This window comes from Drosophila miranda, chromosome 2, assembly GCF_003369915.1.
Source record: "Drosophila miranda strain MSH22 chromosome 2, D.miranda_PacBio2.1, whole genome shotgun sequence".
NCBI classification, from domain to species: Eukaryota; Metazoa; Arthropoda; class Insecta; order Diptera; family Drosophilidae; genus Drosophila; species Drosophila miranda.
The window spans coordinates 29,377,240-29,401,459 of NC_046675.1; the positions used below are offsets into that span (position 1 = coordinate 29,377,240).

At 41.0% G+C, this 24,220-nt stretch overlaps 1 protein-coding gene across 8 annotated transcripts in view; it reads left to right on the top strand.

The window, feature by feature from the left end:
- The window catches only part of LOC108157385 (diacylglycerol kinase eta), a 41,206-nt gene that overhangs the window by 1,674 nt on the left and 15,312 nt on the right, over positions 1–24,220 (top strand). For 7 of the 8 annotated variants that reach the window (XM_017289422.2, XM_017289417.2, XM_017289416.2 and 4 more), the window contains exons 2-3: positions 3,914–4,027; positions 21,620–21,700. In XM_017289422.2, coding sequence (XP_017144911.1) covers positions 3,914–4,027; positions 21,620–21,700 — 195 coding nt within the window. Of the gene's footprint in view, positions 1–3,913; positions 4,028–7,057; positions 7,465–21,619; positions 21,701–24,220 lie in introns of those variants that run through there. The other variant, XM_017289420.2, reaches the window with a different exon arrangement.

A 24,220-nucleotide genomic window follows, 5' to 3' on the forward strand; every position in this document is an offset into this window, starting at 1 on the left:
TTGGCCTTTTGCAAAAAAAAAGGATTTTGATTGTATTTTTAGTATTGCGGTTTGTTGTTGGCAAGTCCAGGCAGGCTCTTGACCTCTCCGGGGAATACTCAAATGTATGAGAGTAAATAGCAATATTTTCCCTCAATTCTTCGTCGTTGGCAATTTTCGCTTTAAGTGCAGGCATTTATTATTTGTTATTTATTTCGTTTGACGGCTGAACAAAAAACATTTTCCTGATTGTGACAGACAAGCAACATTTAAGTGCCACCCTATAGAGATGGAGGCGTGGCCACCATACTCGTATGTTGTGCGTATGTGTGTGTGTGTGTGGGGGGGGGGCTTACATATGTCAAACCTCAAAACAATAAGCAAAACGTTAAACAAAAGCTTCTTAGTGCTTGAGCTGGATGGCACACGTTTTGGTTAGCGTAGCACAGGAGACCGACAGAAGAGAGAAGAGAATACTCGTAGGACAATAGAGATGAAGAGGAGAAAAGAAGCCGAGAAAGCAGACAGGAAAACCTCAACAGTTGGCTGACAGTGCGGTTCATAACCACAGCAACACTAGGAATTTCTTTTAAAAAAGAATAGTATCTACTTTAGGTACATACAAATGCTACTGAAATGTAAATCTTTACTAAACATTCTTATGAAATGCGATTAAGCGGCATCTTTAATTGCTTGAGTTCCTTACCCATTTGCATGGCAATTACTGCAGCCCTCAGCTCTCTGCCATTTAAATCCAACAATACCGTAAAAACCTACAGAATAAACAAAGCTAAAGGCCCTGGATCGCATTGTCTGTCGACTGGTTTTTGTTTGGACCCACTTTTGCAGACTTTTGCCGCAATATCCTCGAGACCCATTCATTCCCCCCCCCCTCACTCTTTCCCTTGCCAAGTGCCTGGTGAAAAATAACTTTTGAATTATTTACGACTATTTACACAGACAATTGGCCAACTGTTTCTTGTTCGTCCTTGCTCCTTACGTGAGCCTTCGACGGATGTGCTCCCTTCTCCTACAGCCAACAGCTAATTTCTATAAACTTCAGGCACAAAATAAAATCAAAAAGTCAGAGAGAAAGCAGCACGAAAGAGCGGATATTGGAGCAAGTAGAGCATAATCCTTATACATAATGTAGCAAAAGAGGCAATAAAAGAAAGAGAAGCTAAGGAAAGTCAAAACAAAGCCCAGGAAAATCAAAGGAAAAGTAAAGCAAAAGCAACCCCAATAAAAGAGTGTGGGAAATTTATACGTTACGCTGCCTGACTGAGAAACCAACAACGGAAAGTCATATCCATATCTATGGGCTCTGGACCAGTTTTTTTATAATTATTATTTTTGATTTTTATTATTAAATAATTATTATACAATACAAATCAAGAATAACAATTATAATAATAATTATATAATAAAAATCAAAAATAATAATTATTAAATAAAAATCAAGAATAATAATTATAATAATAATTATTCAATAAAAATCAAGAATAACAATTATTCAATAAAAATCAAATATAATAATTATTCAATAAAAATGAAGAATATCAATTATAGTAATAATTATACAATAAAAATCAAAAATAATAATTATCCATTAAAATATCAAGAATAACAATTATAATAATAATTATACAATACAAATCAAAAATAATAATTATTCAATAAAAATCAAGAATAATAATTATAATAATAATTATTCATTAAAAATCAAGAATACAAATCAAAAATAATAATTATTCAATAAAAATCAAGAATAATAATTATAATAATAATTATTCAATAAAAGTCAAGAATAATAATTATAATAATAATTATTCAATAAAAATCAAAAATAATAATTATTCAATAAAAATCAAGAAGAATAATAATTATAATAATAATTATACAATAAAAATCAAGAATAACAATTATAATAATAATTATACAATAAAAATCAAGAATAACAATTATAATAATAATTATATAATAAAAATCAGGAAAAATCATTATTCAATAAAAAAAAAAAAAAAAAAATAATTATATAATGTATTGTATTGTATAATTATTATCTTAGATTCTTATTTAAAAATTTTTGGACAACATTTTTATTGTATAATTATTATTATACCCAATGCTCAAATGAGTATAGGGGGTATATTAGATTTGTGGTGAAAATGGATGTGTGTAACTTCCACAAAAGACGAAAATCTCTGCCAACAACAATATTGAAGAGACGAGAAAATTAAAAACGCACAATCATAGAGAATGACCATATTTATCAGATTGCCGAATCTGGATCAGATCGGACTATTATTATAGCCAAAAGTGACAAATCAATTTTCGGTCGCTACGCAGCGCCCGACGACACGTTCAAACTGATTTTGTGTCTCTCTCGCACCATCTGTCGGAGGAGAGCCATACTCACTAAGTATCGGGTATAAATGTAGAGTTGCGGTCTCCGCAGCAACTCACAACGTTCCCCCTCGTTTTTATTATTTATCTTGTATCTTTTTACCTCTAAAAAAGAGAGAGAGAGAGAGATGGTGGGCAAGCGACAAGGGACCGGTGGGTAATATTAAATCAAAATCAATACCCAGCTAACGAAAAATTTCAAACTTGCTTATCATCATCTTTCCGTCTTCTGTCTTGTGTCCTGTGTCTGCCCTGATGGACAGACGCTGGCTTTGTCGGCTTTTGGCCAGGGCCAATTTGGCGTATACTTGATGTGTAGTCAAAGCCAGGCCCCATGGCCACGCACACAGAATGATTGATTGACGATGATTGATCTTGATATGATAGTACCGTAACTTTGATTTTTAGTCACAGTTTGAAAGGGGGCGTGGGATTCACTTTCCAATTGAATTTTCGTCTGCTCTTTTGTGCGGGGTCATTCAACCTAAGTGCCAGTTGGTTTCTATGAAATTTCGGGAGCAACTTTTAAGTAAAATTTAAGTCAGAATTGGCCGTTAAAGAGCTTTTAGCTGGCCACTCTTCTTAGCTGCGCAAACATTTCCGCTTTGGTTCCTTCTCCAATTTTGCTGCACAAACAGAATGGAGAAAATGAAATCAAATGGAATTCTCTACAACTTGATTCGTTGCAATTTCTTCTAAAGATTTTTCCATTATTATTTGACGTTGAATTTCTTTTTAGCCCCCCGAGGATACGAGAGTGCAAGAGAGAGGGAGTAAATGGCGCTTGATCCGGTGGAAATGAAACTTAAACGGATTGCAATTGTGCGCTTTTCAGCCAGCGGCATGGCATTCTCATTCCCATTCTCATCGATTCCTGAAGTGTTCTAAGAGCTTACTGCCCAGCGAAGTTGACCAAGTCGCACAATTTGCTGAAATCAAAAGGTTTATTTGTCGAATAATTGGCCCAGATTATTGTCACTTTTGTCGACTTCTGGCCCCGATGCTTATTTACACTTTTATATTTCGCTTTTCCCGCACAACACTTTCCCACTTTCCTGGGGCATTTGCTTTTGTTCGCGACTCGCAAATAAGTGTGAATGGGGGAGAAAAATGTGACTGAGTGTGATTGGCCTTTGTTTGCACAATTGATTGCCGGCCATATTGTTGCCCCACACACACACACACCACTGAGCGACAGAGCTACACTTGCCACTGGCTTTTGTTAGTATGCAGCCAATTATGGTTGACATCCAGCTGGCGATTGCAATTGACGGGGCACCACAGAGTCGACCGAACAGGATTCAGGTCCATGTCCATGTCGAGGTCTAGGTGCAGGTCCAATGTTCCTTGAGCCTGTGACATGCCATGGCACTCATTATTATTGACTCTCTAGTGTGAAGTGCAGTGTCAGCGCCATCCAATGGCTAATTGCCAATGGAATATATGTTTTTCTATCCAAGTGGAACCGTCTGCTTCTACGCTGTTTAAATAACTGTATCTATCTTTCTATTCTCTTTGCTTTCTCTAGTCTGCCATCATTAAAGAGGGTTTCCTGCTGAAGCACACCTGGTCGTTTCAGCGCTGGCGACGTCGCTACTTTCGCTTGAAGCGAAATAACTTATTTTATGCCAAGGATGAGAAGGTAAGTTTTAGGATGAATGCAGGAATTATACAGAAATCTACTACGCTGCTAATCAAAGCTCATCAATTGGCAACGTAAATGAACGAAACCAGTTATCCGATTACACTGCGTATACGTATTGTCAAGGTCTCCGCATCGCATTACGATGTTGTTGTTCCAAGGGTCCCAATTCCACAGGTAACTCAATTCCCATTGGAAGATAGAGAACCAAACAGAGGGAAATGCAGACTCCGCCATAGAGGGAAACGAAGGTGACAGACGCCTCGTTAGGAAAGCAGAGATGATATAGAGGGAAGCAGAGATAATAGACCCCTCTATAGCTATGGACCCCTCGAGGCAGCCCCCCTTTTTGTGATTCCAGCGGAGACGATAAGTGCTCTCAATTTGCCATTTTCCGCTGATGATTGCCGTGCTGGCTGCGTTCCAATGCAGTTTGATGGATTCCGGATCTATCTTTGCCTCACTCATTGTGCCTTCTTTTCAGTGCTTGGTCTTCCCCCCTCCGTACATCTACACTATGACCTTTAACATTTTACAGCTGCGGGCTGTAAATTTTCTGGATCAAATTGCCCCCAGAGTAAAAGCAAATTGCAGGATACAATTACCAAATGAAATTACCGCGCAACTTGAAAGCAAAACAATGAAAGGTTCATTGCGGCACGGAGAGAGGTAGCATGGCAGCAAGGGGATGGGGATGGGGATGAGGCTGAGGAAGGGGAAACAGTTTGAGTCAGGGACAGCAGACAGGTGAGACAGACACCGAAATTGGTTTATTGCGTGCACTATCCGCTCTATGCCAGTCATAATGAATGCTTTTAAAATTCAGCCCCCGCATATAATGCCATCCTCTAATAGAATCAGAGCGACTGGGAGAAAGTGGGGGCTCCACTTTTGGTGGACCCAAAGGTTATGGGGCTGATTGCAATGGCTTTTGCTTTTAGTGACTCAATAAATCAAGGGGGAAATTCCCACTGCCGTTCGCTCAAGGCGGCTCTTGTTTCAATGTCAAATTGATTCAATTGTGGGGCCTGGCATGCTCGTGCTAGTGCTCCACCCCCATCATTAATCATATTAACGAGACTAATTGACCAGACAAATCAATAATTTATGGTCAAGGCTGAAGTTGAAGTCGAGGTTTATATATAACAATCATTTTGCTGCAGACAACAGACTTTTTATGCGTACTCAACCCAAACCAATGCTTAGATTAAACCTCTAGTCCTTGAATCTTTCGTTATCCAATCGTACAGTGAAGAGGCCCCCACGACTGACGTCAATGACGTTCATCATCAAATCATGCAACCCGCATATACAACTCTCACACTTTCTCAACAAACGGGGAAGCACTTGAGCGTTTTAGCGGCTTGGCTTTAAGAGGGGCCCCACACAAATATTGCGAATACGTCATGTATGGCTTTTATGTTTATACAATCTTAAGCGGTGTTGAGGCTGAGGTCGATGGGTGGGAGGAGGTAAAATGCATGTTGCTGCGTCTTCGCTGACGCATTTCCATTATACAACAGAACAGGAATAAATGCTGCCGCAACCACAGATCGTTTGATACAACCGCAAAGCAGAACAGAACAGAGGTGAGTGCGAAAAGGTACAATGTTGCCATGACGATGGTCACATTGCCACTGGCATTTCACGCCCCACGGAATCAAGGAACCATCAAGGAACCTTATAGCGTCAGTTATTTTGATTAAAAATTCCGTTTGATGCTCGATAAATAGACCTTAAGGTGGCTCTTTATTAAAAGGTTAATATCACCGTTTAAGCATTTACGTCCAAGGACTATGCCAAGGAGAGAACTCATTAACTGTAGGCACGAAATTTCAATTATAATTACGCATACGCCATGTTGCGCCCAAGTGGCTTAAACGGCTGGCAATTTGTTGCCCACGGGTGCTGCTGCTTCTGCTGCTGCCTCCATAGCAAACTCTCATAAAAAGAAAGAAATTGGGGGAAAACAAAAGACGAGGCTGGGAAAACTACGAGTACGCGTGCCAGGCCTATACGCAAGGCGTGAGAAACCAGCCAAAGGCCGCGGTTCAAGTTTGGGTTCGGTTCTAAGTTGAGGCAAAAGAAAGGATAAGACATGAATGCCAGCTAAAAAGGAAAGAATGACGACCGGTAATTTCATGGGAGGAGCTGGGGATGGCTGTTGATGCTCATGTTGATGATGGTTACTCTGCTCGTAAAAGCGCAAATTTTTGTTTGCATTGTTTCATCGTAGTCTTCTCCTACTTTGTCTCTTTGTTTCTCTGTCTCTACTTTTCTCTCCTTGTTTTGGCTTAAGCCGCTGCCGAAGGTTCTTTCGGTATTTTCTTCTTCTTTTAGCCCACTAGCATGCGACTGGGTAATAGAGGAGAATAGGCAGGGAAATCCACCACAGTTGTAAAGTTGTAGAACTCTGCATCCGGCCATGTGCTCGCTGTCCATGCGAGAGTGTGATGATGCTGTGTGGGTGGTTTGTTTTGAAACGTAAAAGCTTTTCTTCAGAAAGAGAGAGAGAGAAAAAGCTTTTCCTTTCAGGGTTGTCAGGTCATACATAGTTATTGGAAAATGAGTTTTAATTTCATCAGATTTACATTTACAGAAATAATTAAAAATAATAATAATAAAATGTAAGAAATAATTATTATTCTCAGAATTTTATATATATATTTATTTATGTTTTGTTGTGACCCTTCTATATATTCTGTATTGTAGATATTTACGAAGTTCTATATAAAAAAATCATAATTTTCTAACAAAATTTCTCTCAGTGAATGCACACATCTTGAAAAAAAGAGCTTTTTGTGCTAACCCCAGACCTAAAGCAGACCTCAGTGCAGACCCATCCCATCCCCCACACGCACCTGTAAATATTTGTATCCTTTCGGGGCGCATGGCAGACTGTCGGCCAGGAAGGCATCAGCGGCAACGGCAGCGGCTGGGTCTCCCCTCTGTCTGTCCCTCTGTTTCGTGGTGGGTTTCCTCTTGGCGGCCAATAAAAGCGAGTGCCAGGCAGGACTCGAGCTCAGTTCAAACTCAACGAAGCAGTGTGCCACATCTCAGCGGCAAAAGCAACAGCAAACAGCAGAAGCAGCATCCGACAGAGAGGAGTCACACACCAAACAAACTCAAGCCAAATAATTAATAATTAATCAAAACTCAAAAATTTATCATAGACAAAAGAAAAGTTATAATTTTAAGTGAGGAAATAGACAGTAAAAAACCACCAAGAAAATATCCCTTTAAATTATTTCTTTGTGAGGCGACGGCAAGTGGTCTTTGCCCAAGCCTCAAGCTCTCAAGTTTTGAAAGATGTGAACCCCGAAATCCCCCGGAAGAAACTAAGCCATAAACTGAAGAAGCAACAGTGCTAAAACCATAAACTAAAAGCCTAAATCACCGCTAAATCAATATTCGGCTTGTGTGTGTGTGTTTTTGGGGTAAGTTTTGTACAGCTTTTATGCCTATTTCATTTTGAATATTCGCCGCTGTTCCCGGCATAGCATTAGTGATTTGCTTAAGGGTTTACCAAAAATTTCCGTCGGCTTTCGGCATTAATGCTGGAACGAACATATTTATTTGCTGAGCTCCAAATTCGGAGATTTGTTGGGGGCCCCTAAAACTTTTAATTGGCTAATTTAATTAATGTTCGCTAGTTGTACGTCGGGCGAACATCGTCCTGATGGATGTCCGATTGAGACTCCTGTCATTAATTTAAACTTTTGGCGGCGGCAGGCAGACGTTGATGAATATATGCGAGTGCTCCTACTGCAGAAAAAGGGAAGCAGTTCTTAGCTATTTGCCAGACACATTTACCTCGTAATCGTACTCATATTCTTACTATTTTTGTTTCAACGACAATTGACTTTACCAGACACACAACCACATACCCATTGTGTGAGATAGAGCCGCATAAATTCAGCAACAGAGCAGTGACCTCTTGTCTGAGTCTGGAAGCAGATGAAGTAGCAATAGCAGTGTCGGTGTCTGTGTCTGTCTGCTGGGGGTCTGACAACTTCTCATTGCCCAGGTCTCCTGCTTGAAATGGAAACAGAAGCAGCACTTTCTGGCTAATTACTAGGGCACACACAGACACATCGGCCAATAGATAAACACTCATATTGTATAGCCAAACAATATGCGTATGTTGAGCATATGTGTGGTTGTTAAGGCCATGAAGAAGGGGCTGCCAAACAATCAGCCAAAGTGACATATATACAAAGATAATTATACGCATATTTATGAACAGAATAGGAATAGAGTCGGAAAAGTGCAAATTAAAATGGGGCAGAAGGAAAACCCAATGAAAACAATACATGAATAAGCTCTGGGCCGATAATGGACTAAACAGAACTTACATACCTGAAAGATATTGTCCTCGTGCTGCTGCCTGTGGTAAAATGGTTGCGTGCCTCGAATGCCATGCCACCCATGACCATGTGCGTGTCCCCAGGATGTTGGGCCAAACACACACACACACAGTGTCACACCCGTGAAGAGGATGTTATCCTGCGGCCATGTGCAAATGTTTATTGTGCTCAGTGTGTTGAAAAGTTTACATGCCACCTTCTTACCCATCCGCTCCAGTCAAGTACGAGGAGGACATCCTACTTCTCTGCTGCTGCTGCTCCTGAAAGCTTGTAATGTAACCGTTGGACAATGAGCACATTGCCATGTCGTTGTCCTCTTCGTGTCCTGTGGCCAGGTGTCGGAGCAGATTAGACTTTCCTTTTCAGGGAGGATTTACGTGCATGTGAGCTGCTTTTCCCTCTCTCTCTTCCTTCGGGCTTTGGCTAATTTTTGTTGGGACTTGTGGAGCAGCAATAAAATTTGCCAAATCATTTTTGGATTTTATTGTTATCCTCGAGAGCATGAAGAGAAAAATGAAATGAAACATCCCGACAATCCCACGAGAAAAGTCCTGAAACAATAGGCTCAAAAGATGAGACGGGGGATTTCATGTCCCGAAAGTAAAGCTTTGAAAAATTGATTAGATTCCCCTTATTCATATAAATAATGCATCAAACTTCATGGTCCAAAAATTGTTTTGAAAAATTCCACAGAATAATTAAGGAAATTCAGTCGGTCCTCTTATTTAAAAAGTTATGCCAACATTTTATTAGATTTATATTCCATACAAAACATTTACAAAAATTATTCAATGCCAAACAATTTTACCTAAATTTTTAATCAGCATAAAATTATGAATTATTCATGGTAATAATTCAGCATAAAATAACCATTGATTAAATGCATAATTTATCTGAAACATTCCTCCTATTCATTCAATGATTTTCAATTGCCAGAAACTGCACAGTATTTGATTCCACGACTTATAACAGGAAATTTAATTATTCAATTTAATCAGCAGAAAGTCATTCCAATAGCGAATTTACACAAAAATACAATTTCCAATGGAAAATAGTTTGAAATTTCCAAATGACGTCAGTAGTCATTGAGGGCGGACACATTTACCTTTTAGTATCTCTTTTTTTTGCGAGTGGGGGGTAGAGGAGATTAAGTTTTCATAAGCTGAAAAAGCGGCGGAAAACTTGTTTTGCCTTGGCAATCCTCACGGGCTATGGTGTGACTCTTAAATTAGCCACAAAGGTTAAATATGTAACATGCAATGGAGGTCGAAAGCCAAACGAGGATGTCTGTATTGGAGGGCTGTCAGGTCAGAGAACATGTGCAAGGAATCCAAAGTGTAACTGCAGATATCTCTATCATTTTGCATTAATTTCCATGATAATTATTGGAGAGCTCAACACAGAAAGAGCTGCCGAAGATTGTTCTGTTCTAAATTGGCCTTCTTGTGCAGCACACATTGCGTATGAGCAATTTTTTCTTTCCTTCAACATATAAATTAAATGCTGTGCATCCTTAGGCCACCACCACCTCTGCAGTGTTCTAAACGGACTGTAAATTCTACTAAATAAAACAGAGATTGCACAATTGTTGAGCACACTTTGCCCAATTTGCATATCATTTGCACATGTTCTCTGTGCAAGGACACAGCACGGACTGGACCCTCTCAGCTCTCAGCAGGCGAGTGCATAACTTGCAGGCTTAGTTTTTCGAAAAGGTTTTTTCTTTGGTTAATTTATGGACACATGAGTCCGCCGACCCGAAGAAACCCGAAATCAAACACAAATGAGGTCACACAAGGGCTCCGGGCTACAAAGTCACGTGCCAAAAACAGCACAAAAGAAGGGGAAACTTTTTAAGATTCGGTACTTTTCGGTAGAAAGGGCAAAATCAATATTCTGATGAGGGTCTGCCTGCAAATTTTGTGAAACAATAAAAGCAGCCACATGTGATACTATTTTGACAAACTGCATAAACAGAAAACTGTGTGGGGATTATGCATGCACGAAAAAGTGACAATAAATTCAAATTAATTCCACTCAAGTGATTTTGAATAAACATTTACCTTCGGTTCTGTCTCCTGGTGTTCTTCTGACCTTTCAATTTTAGTTTTATTCAACATTTCAATAGAACAATATCACAGAATGCTTGCTCATAATCCAAGGCCAGGCATTAATACAATATCTGATGCGAGAGTAACCCTGACATTGAACAATTTAAACAAACTGCCACACAGACTCGGAAAGAGAGAGTATTGCCAGTGCGTTGCTACGAAAAGCTGCAGCCAAATGAAAAGTGTCAGCCAGATGGAAGCGGATGTAGGCGCTGGGACTCCCAGGACCCTCCCTGAATGCTGCCTGGCAGTCGCAGTCCCATTCCCTTTGTTCGCGTCTGGCATCCAACTGACGTGGATGACAGTTTCGAATGATGCTTTCCAGTTGCCAGTGAAGCCAGCTGGCGCTAGTTTAATCAACATAAATGTAGCGACGCCCCTGCTCATAGGAGGAGCCTCAAATCCGGCCTCGTGTGCCTCACGCTCGTAGGCTTCACTTGGGCCTACTCATTTTGCATATGGCGTGGAGCTCTTTATTGACTTTAATGACTGCATAAACATCGACCCGTAGTGGCACAAGCACTACTCCTCCCCCTATACAACATCCTGCACTTAATGAACTTGTTCATTTGTTGCACGTGAACGGAATAAATGTCTTGGGAGTACATCTATTTCTATATTTCTTCCGTCACTCAATGCTACGTGACAAGATATTGGTTCGTCCCCTGCCTTGTGTTATATCTAAATTTCATATTTGTCTAGGGTGATTTTACAACTGAATTCAAAAGGAAATATGGCTGAAGGGGCCCAGCCCCTGGTCTGGGGACACGCATGAGTGGTCCTAAGTCGTAAGTCCAAAGCCATGACATGACCTTCTCCGTCTTGTGTCAAATATATTATTTTAATCAAAGGACCAAAATGAATTCAGGCGCAAATGAAACAAATCAGCAGACCAATACTCGTATTCGTACTTGTATTCGAAGATGACGTGTCAGTGGCAGAACTTGTCGAATTAATGCGATCGCCCTCAAATAAATAAATACAACACGAACATTGGACATCGGGACAATGGACACAAAGCAATTTAATGCCCCATTTGAAATATAACGCATACCACACGCTGTACCGTCAATGGCAACACAATGCCAACGTACACACACGCGTATATTGTCAAAGAAATGATATTAATTCTTGGGCCTGGTCAATTGCCATGGCCTCTGGGCATGGTCCTTATTCTTCCTCCGCTTTTCCTCCCTTTTCTAGCCATCATAATGTCTTAGGAGGCTTAGCCGTCATTTATGTCGTCAACATCTGCGTCTGAGGTCTCTCGCTAAATGCCTCAGGTCGCCTAATCTCCTGTTTGTATGCAGGCCGCACGACCAACTTGGGAAAACTTTGCCATTGCCTGGAACAGGATACACAGTCCCCTAGGAGTCAGAGTTACTTATTGGGGGAAGGGCATGTTTCTAAGCAGCTTTCTCTTGAGAACAAGCTGAAAGAATTTCCCCATGAAAATTTTCGATTATTTATTCATTAACAATCGATTATCAATTGGTTTAAGTGACTAATCTTTCAAAAACTGTGTTTCATATGCAAATTTAAGGCAAGGCTGGGAATCAGCGTCTCATTTTTCCTTTTAATTTCATTAATTTGTATACAGCACGTTAGTGGAGAGTCTTCGAACTTAGCTGCGTCTCAAGCCTTTCAGCTTTCTGAGTTTATAAATTTATTTAAATTCAATGCATACAACGGAGACACCGCAGAATGTGCCAGAAGAACGAGGACGCCAGCGGAGGAGGAGGACCTCTCCTATGGGGGTTTCCCCCTCACGAAGGAGGAGGAAAGTCTAAGGGGATGCCGCGTTCCGCATGCCTCTGGCCTCAAGGGTGCATTACGCTAACAAGCGTACTAAATGTAGTACAAAACGTGGCCACAGAGACGCCGTGACGTTGATGTTGAAGTGTTGCCAACACTCTAGGCCTGTGTGCGTGTATATGTGGGAAAAAGTGCTCGGTAATAGTGCTGAGGAAGGTCTTATGCAACATAACCGATGCCACAAAATAAATTGAAACCAGCTGCGGTCAAACCATAACCCATGCACTCATTAGTCCACTGCCAACCAGGCGGAAATTCATTTGTTCCACTCAAGTATCAAGCGCATCATTCACTGCAATTAGAAGCCTGGAAACCACGAGTGCCAAAGGCCAACAGGAGCCACCGCGGCAGAGGCCATCAGCAGGCTCCATTCCACGAGCGGCAAGGGGTCAGAGAGGACTCCAAGCCAAGCGCTTGGCAAAGGCCAAAAGAGGGTGGGAAGGATGTACGAGACCCATCTACCTGGGGCCCCGAACGGAAATGAAAACGTTCTCGCAGCCACCGCTAAAGCCGCAGCCACCGAATGCACTTTCTGAAATGCGAGACTTCCGGCGCCGTGTGGCCCCACGTAACTTTCAAGGTTGCTATGAGCAAAGTCAGAGGTGTTCTATTAACATTTCCGTCTGAGGCAGGCGACTCCGACATTCCCATTACCAATCGCATTTTGAGTTATGTTCGACCAAATTGACATTTCACCTTGATTAATGGCCAGCGGGAGACCAGCAGACAGAGCCTTAGTCAGGAGGCGGCAGCTCAATCATCGGTGTCGCTCTGGTGCTGGTCACGGGGCTACTGCCATCTCCAAGCCGAGGTCATTGTCTTTTGTGCGGGTCTCAAATTTATTGTAGCGCATTAATTCGCTGTCCACCAATCCCAGGCACCCATACAGAGCCCAGAGCCCAGAGCCCGCAGCGGATAAGAATCTACGTAAATGGAAAGCAATTAGGGCCAGCGAATCTTTTGTTGTAAGAGAACCGTTCCATATTTGATTCATTCGAAAGCCAAAGGGTTAAGTCGGGCGCATGAATATTTAATTGATGGCCAGAGCGATGCCTACGGGCGGAAAAGGTGCCGGGAATTGTTCTCAAATAATTTCTATACCCCAAAAAACATTCCCAGACAACTCAACTCAATGAGAGACAGCGAGAACTGGCACTGCCTCAGGCGCCAAGGCTAATAGCTCACCCGTAAAAGAATAATACTTTAAAAGGGTTCGTCTTATTTTAGATGTTTCTTTTTGTTAAATTAATGTAAGAATATCATAATTATTTGTGCACTTTTCGCCCGTCCCAAAACTTTCTTTGAAATATTCTATAAAAAAGAATAAGCTTTCCCCCATTCTAATAAACACAAAAAACCAAAATTTTAAATAATGCAAAACGGCATACATTTACTTTGGCCGAAAACGAAGCGAAAACCCAAAAACCCAACAAGATGGAAAGGTTGAAACAACTTGCTTACCCCTCATTTGGCTTGGGTACCGTCGGGCAGTCGTGCGGCAACAAAATGCTTAGGCACAAAAACTTTTCAGGCAAAGACAATTTCTACAGGCCTCTTTCCACCAAACAAAAGTTCTCATTCAGCCACCAAAAAGGTAATGAAAGAAATGGGGATACAACAAAGGCGAATTTTCCCTTTTTTCCAAGAGGAGTGGAATGGGAATGTGTGACATTTGTAGGTGGGCGGTCGGGGGTTCGTGACAGCCGCATGACACGGGGCGTGAGAGAGCTGAAAGCCAGCTGAAATTTCCGGCCAGAGCGTTGCCAAGGAAATCTCCTTTCTAGCCTTGGAAATAAATGATTTAGTGAGTGACACTTGAGACCAGTATTCGGCCTTCATCTTTCAGTGCGACTCGATTCGGTTCGATAATATGTCAATTATACGGCCATTTAGTGCAACCGACTTGTAGACTAGATTCGATCTATAAATTGTATTAACGAAAGACGACACCAGCCGATGGCTAACTTTTTGATTGAGCCTTGAGCCGCCAGTAAATCAATCAAAATTCTGTCAACGACATCCAATGAAGATGAAGTTTGTAATTTCATCGACACTCAATTTATTTATTAAATTTGTTTGGCCATCGTTGTCGAAACTGAATTTAGCAAGTAATTCCCGTCCGGAATCGAATGACAGCAGAGATTGTGGCTCCAACTTTCTGCTTTGTAGGAAACAACTTTTGAACCTGAATAAACTACAAATAAACTCATTTTGCTTGCGCTGGCATGTATATTAAAAAACTGTTTCACTATGCAAAATGCAGCTAGGATTTTAATTTACGAGTAAGCTTGTCTGAAAAAGATACACAAACCGAGCTTAGCCAAAGTTCTGCCACACACCACACAAAAGTTCCAGCTGCCAAAATACATTCTGAAAATGGGGCAAGTTATCATTAACACCTCGCTGATCCTGCCACTGAGCCCCCACTCTCACTCTGGACTCCTCTGTAAAATGGTAAATGGATGTGGGAGGAATGGACCGACGGACCTAGAAAGGTGTTGGCAGTCGCTCAGGGGCGCGTGATTCCCAAATTGATGTGCGGCACACTCTCTCTGGTTACGTGGCATCAACATTTATGCGAGGATTTACGGTTAAAATATAAATCTTGCAACGGCATTAAGGAGATGCGTGCTCGTTGGCGGGTTTTCAGCCATTACACTGGGAGGGAGAAATCTTAAGTCTATGGTAAATCATCTTCCTAATGTATGGAATGAAAAGTTCTAGCGGAAATCAGTGAAAATTGATTCAAGGTGGTAGAATTTATTTACTCTCAGATTCTACCCCAGTCTTAAGAGATGTGCAAAGATGTCTTAAGACTCCCAGAAGTTCAGTTTTTCCCTCAGTGTAGCTGTACCTTCGGTTTCATGCTCATTTTCTTGCTGATTTCGATTTTGATTATATTTTTGTTTACCGCCATCCCTAGCATTTTACATGCTCTTTTATGAATGTGTCTGCTTTTAAGTGTTTTATGCTTTAATGTCCCCTAAACTTGACCAAATTATTGGCTTGCAAAACACTATCGTTTATTGAAAAAGTTCCCAACATAGAGGGAAAAGTTCATCCGTTTTTAGTCCCGAGAGCAGGGACCCCGAGAGCATCATTTACTATTATTTCGCATGCTGTCAAAAAGTTGGAGGTCCTCGTGCACGGCCCTTGCTAAAACTTTTCCCACTTGCCTAGCGAATAAATTATTTGAGTACACAGAGCACCATATAATTTTTACTGTCTGCAAACTATGCATGTTTTATATTAAGTGGAAGTGAAAGAGAAAAAACTGTCAACCTAAATGTTTAATTTATAATGTGCAATCGTGGCACGGCACGGCACAGTCAGCAAGGCACAGTCAGCAAGGCACAGAAAAAAACGCTCTTCCTTTTTTTAGGGACAAATTAATGCACATTTATTAGAATGAAAGACTGTCCAAGAGGTCCAAGAGGATGGGAACATACGAAGAGAAGAGTGTCAAAGGGGGGGAGGCGATTGTCCATGAAGATAAGCCTCATAGAGGGAGTATATGGTCCATGCGGATAAGGCATAGAGAGACTGGACTGACTGTCCAAGTGGATAAGCCTCATATAGGCAGGACACTGCCAGGAAGACCCGCACTGGACACACAGGAAAGCAAAAAAGTTAGCTCGTTGTCGTGCCGACGGATCTTGGCCGGAAACATTTTTGGTTTTTATCAGCCCTCAGTCCCTGGGCCTCTCTTTCTCTCTCTCTCTGTCTTTCTCTCTATTTGTGGGTATGAGTGTGAAGGGAAACATCATTTTATCAAACCCGAAACGAGGTCATGTGGGTTTTTCGTCGTCAGAACCAGAATCAGGGCGAAAAACCAAACCCTCAGAAGCTCTGGTAAAATGTTGTATATTCCTCGGTAACTCCCTCTCTCGTGTATTCTGTGAAACACAAATGAAACTCATAAATTAAGTTGCATAAATCACGGCTCAGCCTTCTGTGTGTGCTTGTTTGGAAATGTTATATGGAAAATATATATGCACGATAAGTATAAAGGGAAAAATCTAGCTCCTGAAATCAATTAGCCAATTAATTTGCTGCCTTTTTGCAGCATTAAAGTTTATTTGCTTGAGATTCTTCAAAATAATAAATTTGCAGCAACATTTTCTACTCTAAAATTCATTGAATAAAAAGTTTTCTGCCATTTTTGTTTTATTGCGAATAGCGTTAGGCTCTTTAGAAAGCAAAATCAAGTGAAATCATGTTGAGAAATATCTTTTTGGAAGCTTCAGAGAATTTTATTGCATTTCAAGAGCCGACAAAACAATCGAAAAAGCACATGAGGCACACAACAACACAAATGGTAGATTAAATATCTTTTTCCTGTCTGCTGCCTTGCCTGGCATGGCACTACTTAAGTGTTATTTATGCACCATTTTATCCCGAAACTGAAGAGCCAAAAGTTGAATGTACTACAATGGTCCTTATAGACCACTCGAATGCGAATGCAAATGGATGGAAAACATATCTGCGGTTGGGTGGAGGATAAACCAATAAATTCCAATAAGAAAAGGGATCTGTCTCCCCTTCTTTGCTGTTCTTTTTTTCCATATATATATTCATCAACATTATTATATTGTGACAATGTGTTTTACGGGGCGAATACTTAACGTGTGTGTGACTGTCATTAATGCCTGCATTTGAGCCACAATAACGCCACTTACCAAATCGAATCGAATCGGAATGGCCTCCAAAAAGATATTCGCTGATGCCGCCCCTTGCTATTAATCACAATTATTGTCAGCCAGTCGGCATTGACGCTTGTCGGAGGAGGTGGAGGTGGAGGTGCTCCTATGTTCCGCCAACTGTGGTCCTGAATCAGGTCACAGCAGTTGTTCCGCCGTCGCCGTCTCGTTCCGTGAGCCCCGTGACAAATTGCTCTCAGGCTCGGCTCTCAAAGTAGGTTACACAGCTGGCACTGTGCCCTGTACAGGTCTCTCTGTCCCGCATACCCCAGCCAGAACCCAGAAGCACGACTAAATGCTTCTAATTGCTGGCTGGGGCTTGGGGCTTTGTTTAAAACAAAAACAAAAAACGCATGCAGTGGGGAAAATGTTCATTTCGCAATGAGTGGGTCACATGTAATTGCTTGTACGAATGATATGGGAGGCGTGAATACTTGTACACTGGAAAACACTAGAAGGAAAATGTTCTACAATCCAGACTAAATCACTCCCAATCAAATGAAGTATATAGTTATATAGTTTTAAAGTAATTTCAATCATTTTACTACTTCCATCTTTTCTATATTTTATATTCTACTATCATTTCCATCGAAAACTTTATTCTCCTTTGCCTATTTTTCCCTCACTGTATCCTCAGTAGAACAATCAATAATGTATGGCCACTAGAAGCCCATATTTTGATTACAAATTCCACAATTTCTAATCCCAAATATTCAGTTTACCCGAAGGCTTAGGCCCTGGCTCTGATTTATGTCTCATATTCTCCATTAAAATAGAATTTGGTCTTGAGATGGCAATTTATGGCACCAGCGGCCCTGCTTTATTTAGAATATTGTAAATTTAAATCAAGGGTAGCCCCCAGAAGGGGAAGGTGGTATGTGGCAGGGACTACTTGCAACGACATTAACATTTTGCGAGTATTTAAATGCGAGGAGCGGAGCCTCCGCAGGCAGAACACGGCGGGGGATGGCCGGGCTGCCGATGTTATGGCACATTAATAACTAGAATTTGAATCGAGGTGTGGGGAGGGATCCGTGGGAGTGGATGGGAGTGAGCGGGAGTGAATGGGTGTGGTGTATTTAAGTATTTTTGGGGGTGCGGCCACCAAGTTATGCCATTAAAATGTCAAAATTTTCAAGCTTCTCCACTCCGACACGCCAAATGAAACGTGGCACGCCCCCGCAGACACCTACTACACGACATCGCCCCGCCCAGCATAAGAAGAAAATCCCAACCCACAGAAAATGTGCCCTGAAGGGTAGCCAAAAGCTATTCAATACAAATTATACCCCGCCATCATTACAATGCCAATGGGATGGGGCTGAGGAGGAGATGCTCATGGCCCTGTCCCATTTGGGAATCCGCCAGGCAAACAGTTTCCTCCATTTGTCTGACAGAAAACTTTTCTCTCGGGTGGAAAAATGCAAAAAGGACTTTGGAAAAGTCACAACGCAAATGTCTTTAATGTTTGCCTTGTTTTCAGCCGACTGAAAATAGTTGAAATGCAATTGCGAACAAAACTTTACCCGAAGTGTCAGTTCAAAAGGAACAACTTTATCGAGAGAGAGAAAGAGACAAGAGAGTTCTGTCGAAGGGCAGGAAGTACAGAAGTTAGATGGAAAGGAGATGGAGATGGGTGGTCTACCCATCAATCTGATATCAATGTGGAAATGAGATTGCCTTGGTATTTTTCAAAGAACTTTCTTGAAGTTTTTCTCTGATTTTGTTCTACTTAAAGTTTGAGTAACCTGCACAAATCTCTACCGAAAATGGTGTTCAATTAGTGGGGCTTTAACGAGTCAGCAGTTTCTCAGACTCGAATATACTAAATTCTAATGACTGCCAGATCTTTTTTCCCATTAAGTGATTTGGCGTGCAAAAAATGGCCAAGAGCACCCCCTCTCCTCCCACACCAAACAAGACGAAAGTAATGCCAAGAAATGGATATGAATGGCCTCCAACAACAAACAACTTTTCTGCAAGCTGTACACAAACCCAAGAAAAAGCAAAGGCAAAAGAAATGAGTAAATAAGCAAGAAAAGGAAAAGTATTTTGTGCGCCAGGTGGCAGAGACCCAAAAAACCCTGGAAAGTGCGCAAATTAATGATTATTTGAGGCAGTTTTTCTCCAACAAAAATCTCTGTATAATGCAATCAAAGTTGGGTTAATGCCAGGGGACGAGAAGCCGATAACACAGAAAATTAGCAATTTGCCCTAATGTGATGTCTGTGATTGACCCCCAGAGGAAAGCAGACAACACACAAAAAAAGGGACTCCGTCTTCCTAAATTCCCCAATGTGTGTGTCGTGTTTTTCCACTCAAAATTGCTACGGAATTCCTACAGTTTGCTTTTATAATTATTTTATTGATTTTCCACACTCGAAAACGAAGAAATGTACAAACAAAAACATACACACAGTCGAACAGAAGAGGACAGAACAAATATTTTGTTTCGTTTATTGGTCTTTTAATGAGATCCCTGAAGGGGAAGGACTTCTGCCGCTTGTGCCGGCGGCAGGCTAAAGATTTTGCGATATCCATTCAGACGGAAAATGTCTAGGACTCACTTAATTTAACAAGTGCGGAAAACGCGGAGCAAACAGGAAAACGCGGAGACTGTTGAGAGCAGACACAGATATTGGAGAGTGGCAGGATGAATATGGAAAAAACGAAAGATTTGTCGAAGATTGAGATACACTTACCATTTTGAAGCCATTCTACATTTAATCATCTATTGAACTTCCAGTGTTGTTACGATACAGACCTTCCCTATACATGAAGAAGAGTTCTATCAAAAAATCCGAGAATTCTTAGTTTATTAAACCAGCCAACATGCTCAAGCTCGAAATGGTGCCCTGGCCAAAAATTTGAGTTCTGAAAGTACTCGAAATCCTTGCTGATTTTTAACGATTGCTGCCCTGACAGCCACCGCTGGGGGAAGGCGCACATCCTTCAGACGCGAATATGGTTGGTGATTTCCCCCCCCCCCCCCCCCCCCCCCCCCCCCCCCCCCATTTCCTGTGCACGTACGTACATGTACGTCGTACATCTGGGTGCAAGTCCTTGCTGGGTTTGCTGGTTTGCTTATGTATAAGTTTAATTATTGTAATGCTCACTCTGGTGGATTAAGCTTCTCCCTACAGCTCCAACAGCATATATATGCGTACATATCCAAGGGTTTTGAGTGATGGCTGTGTTTTCAATCAATTATACGCCAAAGTAACTTATTACGGATTTGTGGCATGAATTAGGGTTTCTCCCCATTCAATGGGGAAAACACGCAGAAACACAGCAGAGCCCTGAAAACCTAAAATACCTCAAAATGAAGATTGAATTTCAAGTACTTAAGTGTCATAATAAGTCTAGAGTCTCGCAATGTACCACTGACAGAATACCGCAAAAACAGCAAAACACCCAGGAAGCCCACACATAGCCACAGAGAGCTGTCGTCCCATGAATAATTTATGCCAAGGCTGAGCACACAGATATGTATGAAAAACCGAAATGCGGAAAAACGGAACAGACAGAGATACCTGTCTTCTTAGAGATACTTGTACACGGTTGCCAGACATCCAGCAGATTGACATACAAATGCCATTAAAGTGGAGGTTGACACACACGGCGTATGCGCAATATTCAATTGATTTTTTTCGTACCTCACTAAAAGTTTTCTGTTTTCCCAAACAATACTCAAAAATTAATTGCTCTGGGAGTTGAGGCAAATAAAAAATAAAAACAGAAATGTATAAAAATAATACAAAACTTGTTTGCTTACCTCCGGGAAAATGATTTTCTGTGTTTCTGTGAAGGGTCTTCTGTTACCTTGGGGCCCGCAAACAAAATCAAACTTTTTAAATCACTCGAGTTAAAAGAAAACCAATTTTCGGCATGTTCAAAAACTACTTGAGTATACGGAAAACCTTGGGATTGGGCTCGGGCTTGGACTCGGGTTCTCTCCGTCCGCTCTGTCTTTGGGTTTTGGGTTCGTAGTGGATTTTGTTTTCGGTTCTGCCTATTGGGCTCTGAGTTTTTGTATTGGCATTGCCTTATACTCTGGCCTTCCCATTGTCACATTTCTATTATGTGTTTGGTCCGTCGACAATAGCAATTGTTGCTGGCTTTTGTTGCCTCGTAAATATCCGTTTATCTGCCGGCCTCTCCAACACTGTGCTGTGTGTGCGTGAAACATTTCAATTTCCTAAAGGACCTGCAAGGCATGATGCCAACACCATGCTCTGCATACATGTCCAGGGTAACAAAAAAAAAAACAAGGCCGTCAGAGAGTCTGAGTTCTGAGCCGCATCAAAATAGCCGGCGGCCGGCTTTAAGCATTCCATTAAGTCGAAAGACACCACGAAAGATATATACATACACACTTTTCTCTTCTCAGGGTTTGGCTCTGTGCCAACAGCAGAGACAGAGACATAGAGAGAGAGAAAGCTAAACAAAGAAAAAGAAACACAAACGAATTTTTTGCTACAAAATTAAAAACAATATTTTATTATGTGGCAAAAGGGTTGGTCAGCCTTTGACTGCTACCTAAATACGAGTATTTATATATTTTCTAATGTCGAAATATTTTTAATATATATCTTACAGTGCGATGTTTTCGATGAGATTGACCTTTCGGATTTGTGTTATTTTGAGTGTGGAATCAAGAACGTAAATCATAGTTTTCAGGTAAGTGAGAAGTAACGACACCGACTTATTCATAAAATATTCCTTAGACCTAATTAAACAATACAAAGCCATAAAAATGTAATGCGAAAAGTTGGTCCTGGGTCCTTCACAAGCATTTTTGGCCTTGCGTAAATATTTTATTTGGCTTTAGGAGCTTCGGCCTAATTAGTTTGGCAATTTATTCGGCCCACCTGTTTCACTTCACGTTATTAGCTATTAATTTGGCAAACTTCTACTTACACTTGCCTGCCGACCTTCGTCTGCTTCTGTTCTAGAAAGTGTGAAAGGCCGGAAAAGTAACTAAAGCAAAATAAAAAAAAACGCTTCTGTCAAAACCGAAGGATACTCGTATCGCAAAATCGTCAGCCATTTCCTGTTTGTCATCATTCCTCACTCAGGAAAAGCCAGATCACCCTTCAGGTCTACCTTAAGGTTTCTTTCTTTATTTCTATATAAGCGATATCAATACAGCCACAAAAATGGGGAAACCCCGAAAGCCAAGGCGGAAAACAAAAGAAATCGAAGCAAAATTCATGCCGAATTAGCATAAGTAGAAAAACTCCTGCTACGAACAGAGTCTGCTGCTCGTATTCCATATTTATTTATTTAAATTTTGTGCCTTTCTCTGCTTTTCACACGAATGCGCCACATTTGATGCGAAAAATTAGGGGCTTTTGTGTGTGTGTATGCGTGTAAGAGGAGAGATCTTGGGGAAATGGAATGCTTAGCCGCCGAGTGGGAGTTTCCGTTGCGTGAACCTGGCCAATAATAAAAATCCTTATATATATCTTATATCTCTTTATAATATAAATAATAAATTTGCCGAGCCGAGCGTATACGCGAGCTCAGGAAATTGCCAAAAGGTTTGCTGTTGCTCTTTCTGATTTTCCCCATTATTCGGGGAAAATGTTATTAGCTACAGGCGCCCATCATGGTTTTTATTGTCTTTTATCTGCTGCTCCTAACTCTGCAAAGCCTTTGGGGAATTGGTTAAGGTGTTATTTAAGGAAAGGAACCTTTGTTTTTGAAGGATTCTCTTAAAGCCTGAAAAACTCTTTCTGTCTGCACGCTGCTTAAAGTTTTATAGTTAAACTCCCCTTCAGTTTGGGGCTGCTTAAAGTTTTATGTAGGGAAAAAAAAACCACAACAATGTCTGGCAAGAGAGGTTTTTATTTTCATTCAATTTGTATACACAAGGACCGTCCACAAGGCTGTATTGTACGAGTATCCTGTCAATGGCAATGCCTGTCAGCAGCAATAAACCGCAGCAAACATGAAAATCTATACCTCGTTGCAGTCGTCAGTGTCACTGAAAAATAACAGAAAATAAACCAATAAGCTAAACATTCATTCAGAATATATACGAAACAAATTTTATAGATAAGCCACCATTTCCTCTGAAAAACGACTAAAATAGTAATTCTATGCAGTGCAGGTGGAGTGCAAATGGATGACATTTTAGACACTCCTTTCGGTTTCGAAAGCCGTTTAAACTTTGTGTCAGACATTTAAGACCGCACGTAAGCGGCAACTTACCTGCTGTCTGCCACGTGCCACAAACTTTTGCACGCAGCCACATAGAGACACGACACCCATAAGAGGTTTGTCGAGCGGTAAGCGCATTGTTAACAGTCCCTTTCCCAATGCGGTTTAAGCCTCAAGACGATTCCCGATGTGCTTCACGATAGAACTTACTTGGCAATAGCAATGGCAATGGTGCAAACATGTTGTTTACAGATTGGCTTGGATGGATTGGCTTACATGGCTGTAAAACTGCGTGTAACGTAGGGTATACGCATTGTTAGAATTCCTTTGTAGTGTTCCTTAAGCTGAAGTATAATCTAAGAGTAAAAGTGGCTCAAAATATACTTTTCATTTACATTTGCATTTCCATTTAATTATACAAAAGCTTCTTTCATTTTGTAGAACTTATTGCCCTTTCATTCATCAATCTTAGAGAAAGTCTTGTTCGTAAGAAAAGTTAAAGGCTCAGATGTTTTCTTTTCTTATGCCATTGTCTGGCTCTTGAATGGAAATACACATTATAATGACCGACTTGTTAGCTTGCAAAATTCTATATTTGTTTGTCGCTAACAAGTAGGTTTTAATGAGCTAAACGGCTTGGGGGCAGAGCACCAGCTTACCTTGATGTCTAAGTGCATTTCTGGTGTACTCTAATTAGGTTCCTAATTAACTCAAATTACTGGCACCTTCAGAGAGAGGTCTATTGTATGGGTTGGTAAACTATTTTCATGTTGAAGGGAGGGAAAATGTGAGCTGTAACAAAGAACATTCTGGCGAGGTAGTAATAATTTGCAAACTCCACTTAACGAACAATTTTCAAGTAATTGCTCCTTTCTTGTTCTTGTTGCATGGAATTTGTAATATCACTCAAGTTGATTGATTGCCTTCGCCACGAACACATCGAAGCAGCCAGCCTCTTTGACATCAATTATGCAAGGGGGCTGTGGGACCCGACTCTTGTTAATCTTAGGCGCACCACACTGCGTATACGCAATG